Source organism: Canis aureus, chromosome 3, assembly GCF_053574225.1.
Source record: "Canis aureus isolate CA01 chromosome 3, VMU_Caureus_v.1.0, whole genome shotgun sequence".
NCBI lineage: Eukaryota > Metazoa > Chordata > Mammalia > Carnivora > Canidae > Canis > Canis aureus.
Window position 1 is genome coordinate 45,828,018 of NC_135613.1, and position 14,019 is coordinate 45,842,036.

At 39.7% G+C, this 14,019-nt stretch overlaps 1 protein-coding gene and 1 long non-coding RNA gene across 7 annotated transcripts in view; one reads left to right on the plus strand and one right to left on the minus strand.

Annotated features, from left to right (window-relative positions):
* IL12RB2 (interleukin 12 receptor subunit beta 2) overlaps positions 1-4,542 on the plus strand; it is a 72,092-nt gene extending 67,550 nt beyond the window's left edge. For 4 of the 5 annotated variants that reach the window (XM_077892244.1, XM_077892245.1, XM_077892243.1 and 1 more), the window contains exon 16: positions 3,656-4,542. In XM_077892244.1, the coding sequence (XP_077748370.1) occupies positions 3,656-4,192 (537 nt within the window). In that variant the 3' untranslated portion in view covers positions 4,193-4,542. The remainder of the gene's footprint in view (positions 1-3,655) is intronic. The other variant, XM_077892247.1, reaches the window with a different exon arrangement.
* Positions 508-5,376, minus strand: LOC144310767 (uncharacterized). 2 transcript variants are annotated; one of them, XR_013376443.1, is made up of 3 exons: positions 5,158-5,376; positions 2,225-3,777; positions 508-1,063 (listed from the first exon to the last, which is right to left on the minus strand). It is a non-coding gene; the product is annotated as an uncharacterized LOC144310767 (long non-coding RNA). The 2 variants fall into 2 exon arrangements; XR_013376442.1 differs by having other exon boundaries at positions 2,225-5,376.
* Positions 5,377-14,019: the final 8,643 nt, after the last annotated feature.

Here is a 14,019-nt window from a genome sequence, read left to right on the forward strand (position 1 = left end):
GAGTGTTCTTCCCTGGCAGCCCTGCACTCTTCCTCACACCTTAGAGCTTCTCTTCCAAGATTCTTTTCCTCAGTTACACTGTGCATCCTCTCATCCACACCCTTCCTCAGGCCACAAGCCAGTGGTACCAGCCACTGCTCAGGGAGAGAGCAGGTTTCAGCCACGTCTGCCTCAGTGGGCACCTGAGTCACTGGTGTCAGTGCCTTTGAAATCGAAAGGTGGGGCATAAACTTCACCTCTATCACTCACTATGTGGATGGCCCTTGGGCAACTTCCCTGATGATCTGAGCCCCAGTTTCACCCTTTGTGAAACAGGAATTGACAGTATCTCTAGTGTAAACTGTTGTGAGGATTAAGTAAGAGGCCATGTAAGGCATGTGGGTCGGACAAGGCACAGGTGGTTCACTTTCTTCCCAGGAAGACTCACATTTGACATCTCCTTTCAATATTGAGGGACTGCCTCCCTGTTAAGTTACAATAGCAAGAACAATAACAACAACAGTAGCCTTATATTTAATTATATATTTTTTACATCATATGTCATATACATGATACAATTGTATTATTTAATATATTCATGTTTATATATACATATATACAGGTATACTTCAGATTTATTGCAGGTTTGGTTTTGAACCACAGCAGCAAAGCAAGTATTGCAATAAAATCAAATGAATTTTTAGGTTTCCCAGTACATATAAAGTTATGTTTATACTACACTGCAGTCTATTAAGTGTGCAATGCATTTGGTTGCAATCTTCTGATGACCTATGGGCATGCACTCGATAAGGATGCCGTTGCTGGTGTCAGAGGGGATTCAGGTACCAGAAGCTGAATCAGCTGAGCTTTAAGATCTCTCTCTTCCAATGCTGAGATTCCACAGTCCCATGTTCTAAGAGCCTGAAATAGCACAGTGGGAAGCATCTCTCTGGGTCAGTCCCGGACACCTGGCTCCCAAACTTGCAGCTTTGGCATCATGGTCTCTGTTTGCCTCTGCCTGGGCATGAGGAGATACAGAGGCATGCAGGGCCTATGAAGGGCCCATAGAAACCTAGAAGAAATGCTGAAAAAGACACACAACGGGTTAAAGATAGTAACACAGGGAGAAGATAACAGAAATTGGCATACATGTGTCCAAAGCTATATAGTATGTTCATTGTAGAAGCCAAAAAATTGGGCATAATATAACCTGCCACCAGAGGAGGTTAAACATGTGGGTACATCCATACAACAGAATAATGTGCAACTACTAAAAAAAGAGATCTCTATGTGCATCTAAAAATCCCTAAGATAATTTAAAGGTGAAAAAAACAGTTTGTAACAGTTGTCTAAAATGGGTTCTCATTTGTATAAAGAGGAGGGCGATTTTATATACATATACAACTGCAGTATATGGACAGGATATTTCTGGAAGCCTACATATGAAACTGATAATGTTTGTTGCCTTTAAGTGGTGGACTGGAGGTAAGAGGGCCACTTAATTTTCATTACAAAGTCCCTTCAAACTTTTAAATTCTTTTTGCAAAACTGTGTGCATGTATATCTCTTGTAAAAATAACTGGTAAATTAGAAAATAAAATTTAGCTTAAACATGGCATCTGTGATGATGGCCTTGAGGCTGCCTCAGAACCCCATGTCACTTGAACCCCAAAGTGGGTAGACTATTTTAAAAGAACCAAACTGCTCTCCTGGTGACAGGCTGAGGTAGACATTAGAAACACAATATTCTTTCACCTCCAACAAAATTCTCAGAATTCTTTTGAGTTCTCAGGCCTTAGATTCCCCCTTACCACTTTTAAGATGGGCTAAAATAGAACAGGTCTTCAAGCTCTTGAGAAAAAGGCCAAATCATAAAGGGGGATCACTGGGGTATTCTCCATTTTGAACTTATAGAAACCAAACCATGTCTGAGGCACCTGAACTAACAGTGGTCTCAGAGGCCCTCCTTGCCCCGGGACTCGTTAGCCAGAAGGCCTGCCTTGTACAAGCTCGGAGGAGCAGGCTCTATCGATACTGCCAAAGCCTTCAAGAAGGCAGAGCAGATGCCTCACCTTATGAAAACAAAAACAAAAACAAACCATTTCTGCATCCTGTATAGTCTTTCCCACATCTAGGGTAACAATGCTTGATTAGCTCTGCTTTCCAGAGCTGAAGGCCATCTACCAAACCAGACCACTATGCCAGGGCCAGTATGGGTAATGATCAGAAAAGAGCACACACTTACCTCTAGTTTGTCAGTGTCCTTTACAGAAGGCTGTCCTGAGACAGCACCACCATTCATTTGTTGGATGCTTGCCGTGCTCAAGGAAAGCAGCAGACATCAGAGGCCAATCCAAACCAAACCACTCTTACACAACTTGGCATTTGACAGATGAGGGAACCAAAGGCCAGAGGTTGATGGAGTTTCCCCAAGCTGTAGAGTATCAGAGTTGAGAATAGTCCTCAGGTTTTTCCTGTCCCAAGGGTATTTTTTGTCATCCTACTTCTCTCATGAATGATCCCCATTTGTAGATGGTTTATGAACATGTTTAAAAAAAAAAAGTGACAGTATAAATCATCATGTGCCAAGAACCTGATGGTGGTTTCTTTGCTGCTCTAGGAGTCCAGGGTAGGAAACAATCAGTTGTGGCTTCATGAGGGAGGAAGAGCATCAAGCAGGAAATGGTGCAGCAAACAGAGCAGGGTGGAGGCTAGCAGTGGAAGCACACTGAGGTGTACCTGAAATCGTTTCTGAATGGAAACTTGGAGAGGTAGAGGAAGGTGCAGGAACCTGACTACCAAACTAAGGGCTAGTGGCTTCACTGCAGTTGTAAGTCTGAATTGATAAAGGCTTTGGAACTCTGCTTTAGAATTATCAGTGTGATAGTTTTTAGGGTGTAGGTAGAGCCCAATAAAGCCTAGAAAGAGAAATGTTATCAAAGTGCTTGGGCTTGGACTCAGGAATCCGCAGCTAGTTTGGAAAGGAGAGGACACTGAAGAGCTGATAACTGATGTGATGCTGACAAAGAGAAGACAGAAGACAGACAAAATTAGCCATGCAGGAAAAAAGAATGAACATTTTTCCAAAAGTTACTCTGGGTTCTTAAGAGCAGAACTGATAGAGTATTACCCTCAACCTTTCATCAAAGCCCATACTCATTAACAACCCTAAAAACAATTCATCACGTGACCTCAGATTTCCTATCCTAGCCTCAGTTTGCCTATCAAAAGAACTAGCAGGTTCCAGAGCAGATCAGTCCTTGCCCATTACCTCCATACCTGGGAAGTATCTTTTAAGATTCAGCTCTAGTGTGACTCTGAAAGTCTTCCCTGCTGCCTGCCCCAGACAGGAGCAAGCTCAGCCTTCCTTTGCACCCACCCTGCCCTCTATCCTAGATAAAGAGCTAGTGCAGTTGGACTCATCAGTCTGGTTGAAGGTTGAGCTGGGTAGTGAGTCACTCATTGGCTTGAGGGGTGGGTGGTGGGTTTGAGGAGTTCATGGCTCCTGTCTTCCTCAATGTTAACTGCTTCAAACCTGTCACAAAGTCAAGGGCCCACAGTGTCCCATCTCAAGCCAACTAGGCAGTGCAGGCAGCAAGGCCTTTCAGAACCCTGGAGAAGTCAGTTGTCAAGGGCTACTTACATAATGTATGAGCCTCTTCTTCCCCTTTCTCAGAAGACACAGCTACCCTCGGACAGGCTCCTGACAGACTGGTCCAATCCTGAAGAACCTGAACTCCTGGTCATCAATGAAGTCCTTCAAGTGACCCCAGTCTTCAGACATCCCCATCACCCCAACTGGCCAGACAAGGGACGAGGAGTCCAAGGTCACTATACCTCTGAGGAAGACGCAGCATATAGTGCCCCAAGCCTACCACCTCCAAAAGCTCTCATAGCAGAGACAGGACAACTAGTGGATCTGTACAAGATGCTGGGGAGCAGGGGCCCTGACTCAAAGCCAGAACACCTAACCAGCCCCTTGACAGTCCTCTCAGTGGACTACCTTCCCACACATGAGGGATACTTACCCTCTAACATAGAGTATCTCCCTTCACATGAGGATCCTGTAACTGACTCTCTGGAAGAATTGGAGCCTCAGCACATCTGTCTTTCTGTTTTCCCTTCAAGTTCCCTTCACCCACTCACCTTCTCCTGTGACAAGAAGCTGACTCTGGATCGGTTAAAGATGGGGTGCAGCTCCCTCATGCTCTGAGTGGTGAAGCCTGCAGTGTGTCCCACCTCCCCAGTCATCACCTCTGGGTGCTGCCATCAGGCATGTTTGCAACTAGAGGGCAGACAGGCAGCTCGGGGTGAATCTTGGGGACTGAGAATTGGCTGTAGCCCAGATACCTCAACTTGCCTTCTCCAGAGCCTTAGGATCATAGTTAACCATTGAACAATGTGAGGGTTAGGGGCACAGGCTTAAATCAGCATATCTTTTTGACTCCTCAAAAAGTTAACTACTGTTGGCCTTTTGACCACTCTTACTGATGACATATTTTGTATATGTATTATATACTGTATTCATACAATAAAGCTAGAGAAAATGTTAAGAAAATCATATTCCTTATGTATAGTACTTAAGTATTCCTTTAGTACTCTATTATATTCACTGAAGAAAATCCACCTAAATAGACCCACACAGTTCAAATCTATGTTGTTCAAGGGTCACCTGTACACCATGTGCATCTACAATCTGAGTTCCTACAACTTTCTTGGCTATGTTGGCCAGTAAAGGGAAAGGATAAAGTAGAAACCAAGGCTCTTACTAGCGATCACCAACAGTCCAGGGGACAGGTTCATGTACAACTATTCATAAAGTAGCTCTATAACAGGTGATATACCTAGGTCAGTAGCACCCAACAGAACTAAGATAGAAATGTTTTCTATAGTTCTTCACTGTTCAGTGCAGTAGACATGAACCACATTGGCTACTGACCACTTTGTAATGTGTGTAGTAGTATGACTGAGGAATTGGATTTTGATTGTAATTAGTCACACTTGGCTAGTGGCTACTGTATTGGAGGGCACAGATCTAAATGACAGAATATAAAGAATGAGTTTTCAAAACAGATCAACCCAATTTTACAGATGAGGACATAAAAAACGCTGGTGAACACCAATATAAAAGGCCTCCCACAATAGCCAGGACTTCTTCAAATACCTACACAAATGTACCTTTTTCCTATTTTATTTTGTCTTCACCCTATTTCAGTGAATCAAGAGTAGCTTGATGGTGGAGAGTTAAACATAAAGCCGCTGTAAAGAACCTGGGCCAACAGCTTCCCTTCTCTGAAATCCAGTGTCTTGGAAAGTAGTGGCCCAAAGGCTGACACCTTGTTTCCTCTTCCTTCTGCTGCAGCAGCTGTTGCCTTCAGAATGAGGCAATGGGGTCTAAGACCCCATTGACCCCAGAATGTCTTGGGGTCTAAGACCCAAACCACCAAGGTTACTTAAACTCGTGTCATCCCCTTCTCTCCAAGGCATCCTGTTTTCCTTCCTCAGGAAGACTGAGCTGGTCCTCAGACAGCTGAAGTTGAGCCCAGAAGATACTTCTCTTTTTCCCAGCATGAACTTGGAACATGATACATATTTTACTCATTTAAAGCTGTGGCCCCTTCCCCTATCCCATCACTGCCTCTATCCCTTCACTACAGGCCCTTCTGCAAGATGGTAGGGAAGTCTTTTAAAATGCTAATAGTACCCTTCCCAAAATAACAAGATGAAAGTCCAAGAACCTTTTTCTTAAATCCCTGTTAAGCCCCGGACCTTGACCCCAACCCAAACACTGGCACCAAGACAGCCGTGGTTTACCAGATGTCCCTCAGAGCTCTAGAAATTGAACTCCTGAATATTTGCTTATTCATGTTTATCTAGGCTTCCTGCCATTCCAGATATAATATAGTTTCCTCAGGCTTTCTTTGAAAAGCAGATCCTTCTTTCCATCTCTATTCTATTTAGGTGTTGAGGAGCACCCTTGCACATCGTTCCTTGCATCTCAGCAGTTTCAGAGTTGGTTTGTCTATACCCACGATGTGGTCCCTGTTGTTTACAATGAGTCATACAACAAGGCCACCCCCTCAGAAGCTGGTTAACCTATCACCTCTTGACAATGGGAGGCAACTTCTTTTACAATTCCTGCTTTACCTATCTCTGATTTTCTGATTGCCTGGTACCCATTCTTAGTCATTCATCCCCTCCCCGCTTGGACCCAACACCCAGCTCCCATCTCATTACCCCCTAGGCGCTTTTCCTTTCCCAAGAGGATATTGCATTTGTTTTCCTAAAAAATACAAAAAAAAAAAAAAAAATTAAAAGAAAATTCCTTGACTCCTAGAGGATCCTTCTAAGACCACAGAGCTCTCATTCCCTCAATGCTTTCGTAATTATGATGTCCATACCATTTACTTTCTCTACTGGACTAAATAACTTGAAGGCAAGAATGATGGTAATTTGCTTCCCCAGCACTGGTTCATAGTAGGCTATCGATAAAAAGAACCATCATCTGCTACTGCTTTCACCTTGTTCCTTCAATTCCAGAAGCCAGTCTCGTTGTGCCTGCTTCCTCTTTACCGGGGCTACTGAGTTTGTTCTTCATTCCCAACACTCTACACAACTGTTCACTAACGACATTGCTATATAATACATGTAGCAGTGGTTTTTTTAAAAAGCCCTCTTTGACCATGCCTTTGGCTGCTCACTCTACCAGATAAAGTAACCTTTTCACAAACAAGAGGACCGGTAACTGTTCCAACCTTGCCAGGTAGTAGTCTTCACAATCCCCTTATCCTGCAGATGCAGTCAAAATACCAAATCAGGTTGCCTCCTTTAACCAGGACTAGGTGGGGCTCATGTATATTCATATACCCAGTTTTCATTACTCAGGAAAATTAGCTTTGATCTTAATCCTCACTCCTGTACATTCGCAAAGCCAACCCAGAAATCTCTACTCTTTTGAAACACACCAAATTCCTTAATTCTCTGAGACCTAACTACTACAAATAGAGTCCAAGTTCTCTTAGTGCATTCATGGGAATCTCCACCACTAATTCTTGTGTAGAGATCCTTCTCTTAAATTGCTCCTCGAAAGGGCCCTCCTTGCCAAAAGTCAGAGATTCTACTTCCTGGACCTCTACCATTCTTTTTGGCAATAAAGTCGAACTAGTGTTAGCTAGTTCTTTCCCTTTTACTGACTTTTCCCTTCCATTCTGTCCTAATTTCTCAGCTGCCATTAATAGCCCACAGCTGCAATTCACCAATGCCCTGAGGCCAGTGAAAGACAAGCCAAGCTAGGCACATTCTATTCTAGTCAATCTCTTTATGTTTGATTCTTGGTTTTTCTCCACTCACTAGGCTTCTTCCTTCATCTGATACAGTTGTGATCTGTTCCAATATTGCAGCTAAACCCTCCAAAGAGACCCATTTTTCTTTTCCTAACCTGCAGAACTCCTGGACATTCACATTATCCACTCTATGAAAGGCTTATAAGTGAACTCTGAAATAAATCACTTCTCTAGAATAAGAGATGAGGAAAGGTCTCTTCTTTCCACTAATAACAGATAGCAATTCAGTCAATTTGGCTGTCAGTGGAAAGAAGTTAGATCGTTACATCACAACCTAGATTAATTAGAATAAATCTCCAGTAATTAAAACGTTTGCAAAACACATACACTAAAGAAAAATGGACTGAGCAAACTCAATTGCCCAAGAAACATGAAAAAAAAAAATTACCTGTAATCAAAGAAATGAAAGTTAAATACCGTTTTTCACTTATCAAACTAGCAAAATCAAGAGAAAAATCAAGCCAGTATTAATCAGAGAAACTGGTGCTCACACCAGGAATGTTAGCTGGCTCCTATCTGGAGGCAGTTGGGCAGTAATATTCAGCAAAATTTGAATAAGTAACTCCAACTCCTAGCACTGTAGACCAAAGAACAGTATAAATATCATTAAGTGGGATAAACGATTGATCACACCACAGATTAAAATGGAGAGAGGCCCTAAATGTCCTTCAGGAAGGACCTGATTATATCATAATCTATATAATAAAACACTCAATTTCATGGAATCTAAGATTCCACCAGTTTTAGGACACACCATTACTTTATGTTCTGAGAAGAAAAATTTGCTAATTAAACTGTCATATGCCGTCAATTTCTATGGTGGACGATCCCGTCCCCACCATTTTAACATGGCAGAAATTGGAATGGATTTTAGAATTGCTGACAAGTATACTATACAATCTTTCCTAGAAGTTTAACAAAATTTGACATGGAAATAGTTAAAAAAGGTTAAATAGAATCATCTTTTATAAACCAATGTCAACCCCCCCCCCCAAAAAAAAAAAAAACCTGGAACAATATACACCCAAATGCTATAGTGGTTATCTCCAGCCACAGGTTTTTTAAATTACATTTTTTTTGCATTTTTTTCATAAATACTCATTACTCTTAAAATTGGATAAAGTCAATAAATATGAAGTATTACCAATTTCTTTCCGAAGACTTGAAACAGTAGATCTAGAGACAGACCCTACTGAGCACTTTCTTTAAGCCCATGCCACTTTCATCCTCCACCATGTCTGGCACGTTCACTGACCATTAGTACTCCTGTCAGAGGGTGTAGCAGAAGAGTAATAAAGGCAAAGTAAAGGACACACTCAATGAGGGTGGGGTTTGGAAATTTTAGGGTAGTAACTTAATGATTTTGGAAATAGTTTATATCACAAGCCAATTTTTCCCAAATCCCCAGATCTAAAAGAGGGATAATAATCAATACATCTAACACAGTCCTTAGTACATGCAGTTTTGAAGGACGTAATACAATGCTCACTCTGGTTAAGGTATTTTACCACTACAGAGGTGGGGAAACAGATACAAATTAACTCAATTGGTACCTGATACTGGACAGTCTTGTTTCAGAGCATAACCTTTAGAATTTATATCAACCAAGGTCCTGACTCTAGGTGCCTATTAATTCCATAAAAATCTTTGATGCCTATTTTTACTAGGTAGCCAAAAAGTGCATTCCCATACTTCTAAAGTTCTAGATGATTATTGGTTCTTGAGAAATCTAACCTAAAACTCGTAAATCTAAATGATCAGAAAAAAATCGAGCACTCCTGAATTTACAAATTTATCTACCCAGCTAATCTAAATCTTCTCATAGAAGGCACAGGTAGGCCACAGAAAGGAAGTAACACTCCCAGTAAAGTCCATTATTTTAAGGAATTTAGTATTTAAGGCTGTAAGTGCATTATGCCTTTTAAATAGAAAATTAACCACAGCATCGGATTTTCTCTTTAATTAAAACAGCTATTACCCCAGCCAACTGACCTATTGAATTTTTCACACATGAAGGCTTTCTTGGGGCTGCATTTGACTTAATTTTGTTGTGTATGTGAACTGTTGAAACATAAATGTCCTTCCTCCATTCTGTGGTAATTGGTTCCACATTTAGCTAGTGGTCATTTATTTACAGCAGCAAAACCATTAAGTTGGTTCTCCCAGATTTCAATCACATCTCAAAGACCTACAAACTTATTCATGTGCTGTCATGAGTTCCCTTTATGTCAATTCATGCCTCTTTTTAGTTTCCAAAGTTATTAAGACACCCTGGACTTGCCCTAGGCAAAAGAATGTTATGGGAGATTCAAAATACCCTTCCTTGTCAGTGTCCGATATTTGACTACCTATAGGTCAATAGGACCCAAGAGAAATACTGTAGTAACTATTAAGAGTTTCTCAGAGAAAAAAACTGTTCTCAAAGGCCCTGAACTGTCTTTGAAAAGGCCTGAATATCACATAGCAGGATACTTTTACTAGTTCAAAAAACTGCAGGGATACCTGGGTGGCTCAGTGGTTGAGAGTCTGCCTTTGGCTCAGGTCATGATCCTGGGGTCCCGGGATCAGAGTCCCAAACTGGGATCCCTGCAGCAAGCCTGCTTCTCCCTCTATGTCTCTGCCTCTCATGAATAAATAAATAAAATCTTAAAAAAAAAAAAAACCTGCAAAAACATCCTTTCAAAATCAGATGAAAATCAGTAACATAAGACACTTGTTCTTTAGAAAAGAAAATCTCAATTCACCTGCTAAAATGACAATCATAGCAGACAGTATGGCCTATGCTTAGGGCACATTTCTTGTGCCAGCTAAACCAAGAAACCTTAGGAACCCCCATTCCCAACCCTTCCCAAACAAAAATTCTAGAAGTGAAAATAGGGTGTCGCAAGATCTCATTTAGAAACAGAAATCCTACTTTATTCCATCACAGAGAGTAAAAGATCATTTGCCATCTTTCCACAACCCTGCAGAAAATACTTTTCCTAAAGTTTTTCTCCTAATACTTGTACTGTAACTTCATTATGATTAGGTTCCTTTGCATTCCTATATACTCCCTTTAGTTTATCCCTCCTGGTCTATGGCAGGGTAGATTTCAAAGCAGCTGCAAAGTTTTTAGAAAACACCTACTTTGACCTGCTTGCAATAGATCAAAATAACTTGCAAGGATAATTAAGTCATTTCTCCAGCTACAGATGCAATCTTCAATTCAATTTTCCTCTAAAAACCTGCAGTTATTTTTAAAGTCTAATAACTCTTAAGTAGCAAGACTGATGATCCTGAAAAAAAGGGGAACATCCACAGCCTCCTGTAACTGGGAGGTGCTTGTTACTTCAGTTCTTCAATCAATAATATATTGGCAATTTTCTCTTAATAAATCTTGCCCATTTTCTCCTGAAGAGAATGTCTTCTCAGATTATTTCACTTGGCATTACACAGCATCCAAAGCCCTTCTCTACTTCAGTCAACACGACTTCCAGAGTTCTACCCAAGATGTGTTGGGAGCAGGGGGGAAGAGGGTGACATGTCAGTCTAATTGTTAAAAACTTCAATTTACTGGATTTTCTTAATACAGTAACTAAATACCACTCAATCTTCAAGGGATACCATTATGAATAAAATATACCTGCTAGTTATGCTTATTTCCTTCCTAGTGACCAATAAACAGGTCCATTCTTCTCATTCACTCTTCAGCTCTTTAGACTTTAGCACTTAAGTGAAATCTTGGTAACTATGTACATAAAATCATGCTGAAACAAAATTATCTGTAGTTTTTGGAAAACTTCTTCCTTTACTGGAACAAAAGTGTGGAAGCTTCACTGGAAATTCAAGATTTCCAGGGAAAAGACAAACCATCTCTCTCTAAACAGAAAGGTACCTGTGTTTAGTTCAATTCACCAATCACCAAAGCCTAAAAAATGGAAGAGGAGGTACGGTACATGCGTGGGTGGCAAGAACTACCATCTTCTTTGATGTATTTAGTCATCAATTTCCACAACCACCTTTGGTAGTCTGAGCAGTTTGACAGTGTGGTTGCCAAACAAAGCAACATTTCCCTATGGAAATTACATTACACCCACCATGTGAAACAAGGAATTCAAGTTCCCAAAACATTTTGACATTATTCATCAGCTAATAAATTTTAGGCCCAAGGTTACAAAACTCTATGCAGTCAAATGTCAAAAGCCACATTCAGGTGGACCACCTCATACAGAAATCTTCATGATAGGTAGATAAACACCAGTGCCATTTCTTCAAATTAAGACAACTCTTTAATTCCTAAAATCTTTAAGAGAAATAATCAGCTACAACTGCAATTGAGATAATATAATCAATACTGCCCATTTTCCCCCATTCAATTTGAGTATCAAAATCCTGAATATTGACTAGCCCTTTACTCTCCTCTCCACATTTCCATACCAGTAACACTTTAAGAAATAAAAGCCCTATCAAGATCAGGTCAGAGGAACTCTCTCAACACCTGGTATCGGTTATCCAAAATAGGTTTTAAAAATCCATTAATTAATCAGAATTATCACATAGTAGTTATCACCAGATATTTTTTGTGTCTTCCAAGCACAAAGCTTAGCATACACATAAGCACACTAGGAACTACTACATCCTACCCAAGCAGGCAGGAAAAGGGACATTGTTACTAGTTTAAAACATGTAAGTACTTACATAATTGACACCTCAAAAGTGTAATTTGGTAATTTCCTAACTTGTATGGTCATTTTTCATCCTTTCTTTCCCTCCATTTAAAATGAACAATTGACTCCTAATTATTTATGAGGTAAACAATGGCACAAAAATCTAAATTCTGCCCAAATGAATATTCTAAGCTGAGAAATGCAGTCAGGAAGCCAGTATTTCACACCCCAGCTCAACCTATGGAGTTTAATTAAAAGACATTTGTTTTCTCACCCATACAAAATGTTCACAACTCTCACCTCATGGGAAAAAAACAATTAGAACAGACTTTAGCACTGACAAAAACTAGTACTAAACATAAAACAGTAAACTAATTGTGGCATTAAGCTTACTCTTAGAGCAAATTTATACTTAAAGTTTTCAGAATATATTTAAGTTACAAGCTATGTAATCTTTTAAAAAATAACAAGACCATCTTTGAGGCTACCAGATTTCATGCCCTTATTCTGAATGTAGAAGAGGTAACTTGCTTTAACATACTTCTAACTTCACAACTTCTCATAGGGTAGGAGGATTTAATTTGTACCTAGAACTAAATTTTCATTTAAAAGAACTTTTATGTTGACCTGGGAATGATAGCTTAGATCAGGAGTCAGCAAATATTTTCTGTAAAGGGACAGATTAGTTTTAAGCTTTGTGGGCTACATGCATCTTTGTATAGTAATAGTTTTTAACCCTTTTAAAATGCAAAAGTATTCTTAGCTCATCAACTGTTCAAGAGCAGGCCATAGGCTGAAGTTTGGGGATCTAGAACTTAAACACTCATTTCCAGTGTTCCCTTCCTGAGGCCAGAATCTCCATACCTTTATTTTTATACTCTAATCATTTTCTGAAATTAAGCTTTTCCTCCTTTGTTACAATTTTTCTTTCCTTATATTGATTTTATGAATTCCTCTCACCCTGAAACAGGCTCACTTCAATCAGTCCTCATACCTCTATTTATCTAACCTAAAAATCAAGTAGGATTTTCAAGGTGAAGAGAACACCTCTCCAAGGTAACCTAGGCTGAGCAAAAAGAAACCACCCAAATTCCTAAAAGCTGTCACTTAATATAATCTTAATGATACAGCTTTGACAACTTTGCAAATCAGGTTGATAAATTAGTACACTATAATTACTAGGTCTGAAAATTTGGTAAGAGATCATTTTACAGCTTGTTACTAGATACCCTGTAAAGTGTACTAGTAATCATTCTGGGCTTTCTCCAATTAATTTGGAGATGTGGCTTCTGTTTAGACTCGCTAAACACAGGTTAATTTCAGAATTACGGATGTATGGGTTGGAAGCTAAGTATTAATTTACTTTCTTTAGGAAGTATAATTTACATGTACCTGAGAAACCTAGAATTTGCATACCAGTTACTTCAAAGTTGGGAAAGATGGACATTAATATACCTGACTTAATCTTACCTTGAAGTCACAATCATTCAGGTTCCAGAAGCTTCACACTTCTGTTTTAACCTTTTAACAGCTGTTGGTTCCTTCCACATGTTAGTGCTCTTAGAGATAGGTTTTAAATAAGCAATACATTATAGACTTTGTATGCAACTACCTAATGGCACAATTTTTCAGTGCAATGACCTCTAGCAACAATTAGAAAAATAATAAAATCAGAGTACTTAATATGCCCCCTCCAAACCCATACCCAGAAATAAGCCCCAAATATATTTACAACCATGGAGATGATGTGTCATGCTTCCAGTTTAAAATACAGTAAAATAACTAGATATATAATACCTACGGCACATTTAAAAATCTTTCCTGATTCCACACAGGTCTCCAAAGACAACTAAATGAGAAACTAGATCCCAATCATTTCAATGCAAGCTGAAAATGTCTTAATGAATATGAACTCTGGCATTATTTCTATGTAAAAGCATCAAAGATAAGTGTTCACTAAAACATTATATCAGCTACCATTATTTAGAGATGTGTATTAAGGGATTTTAGTATTATATTATTTTAAAAAAGAGTGGCATTCAGTATGATTA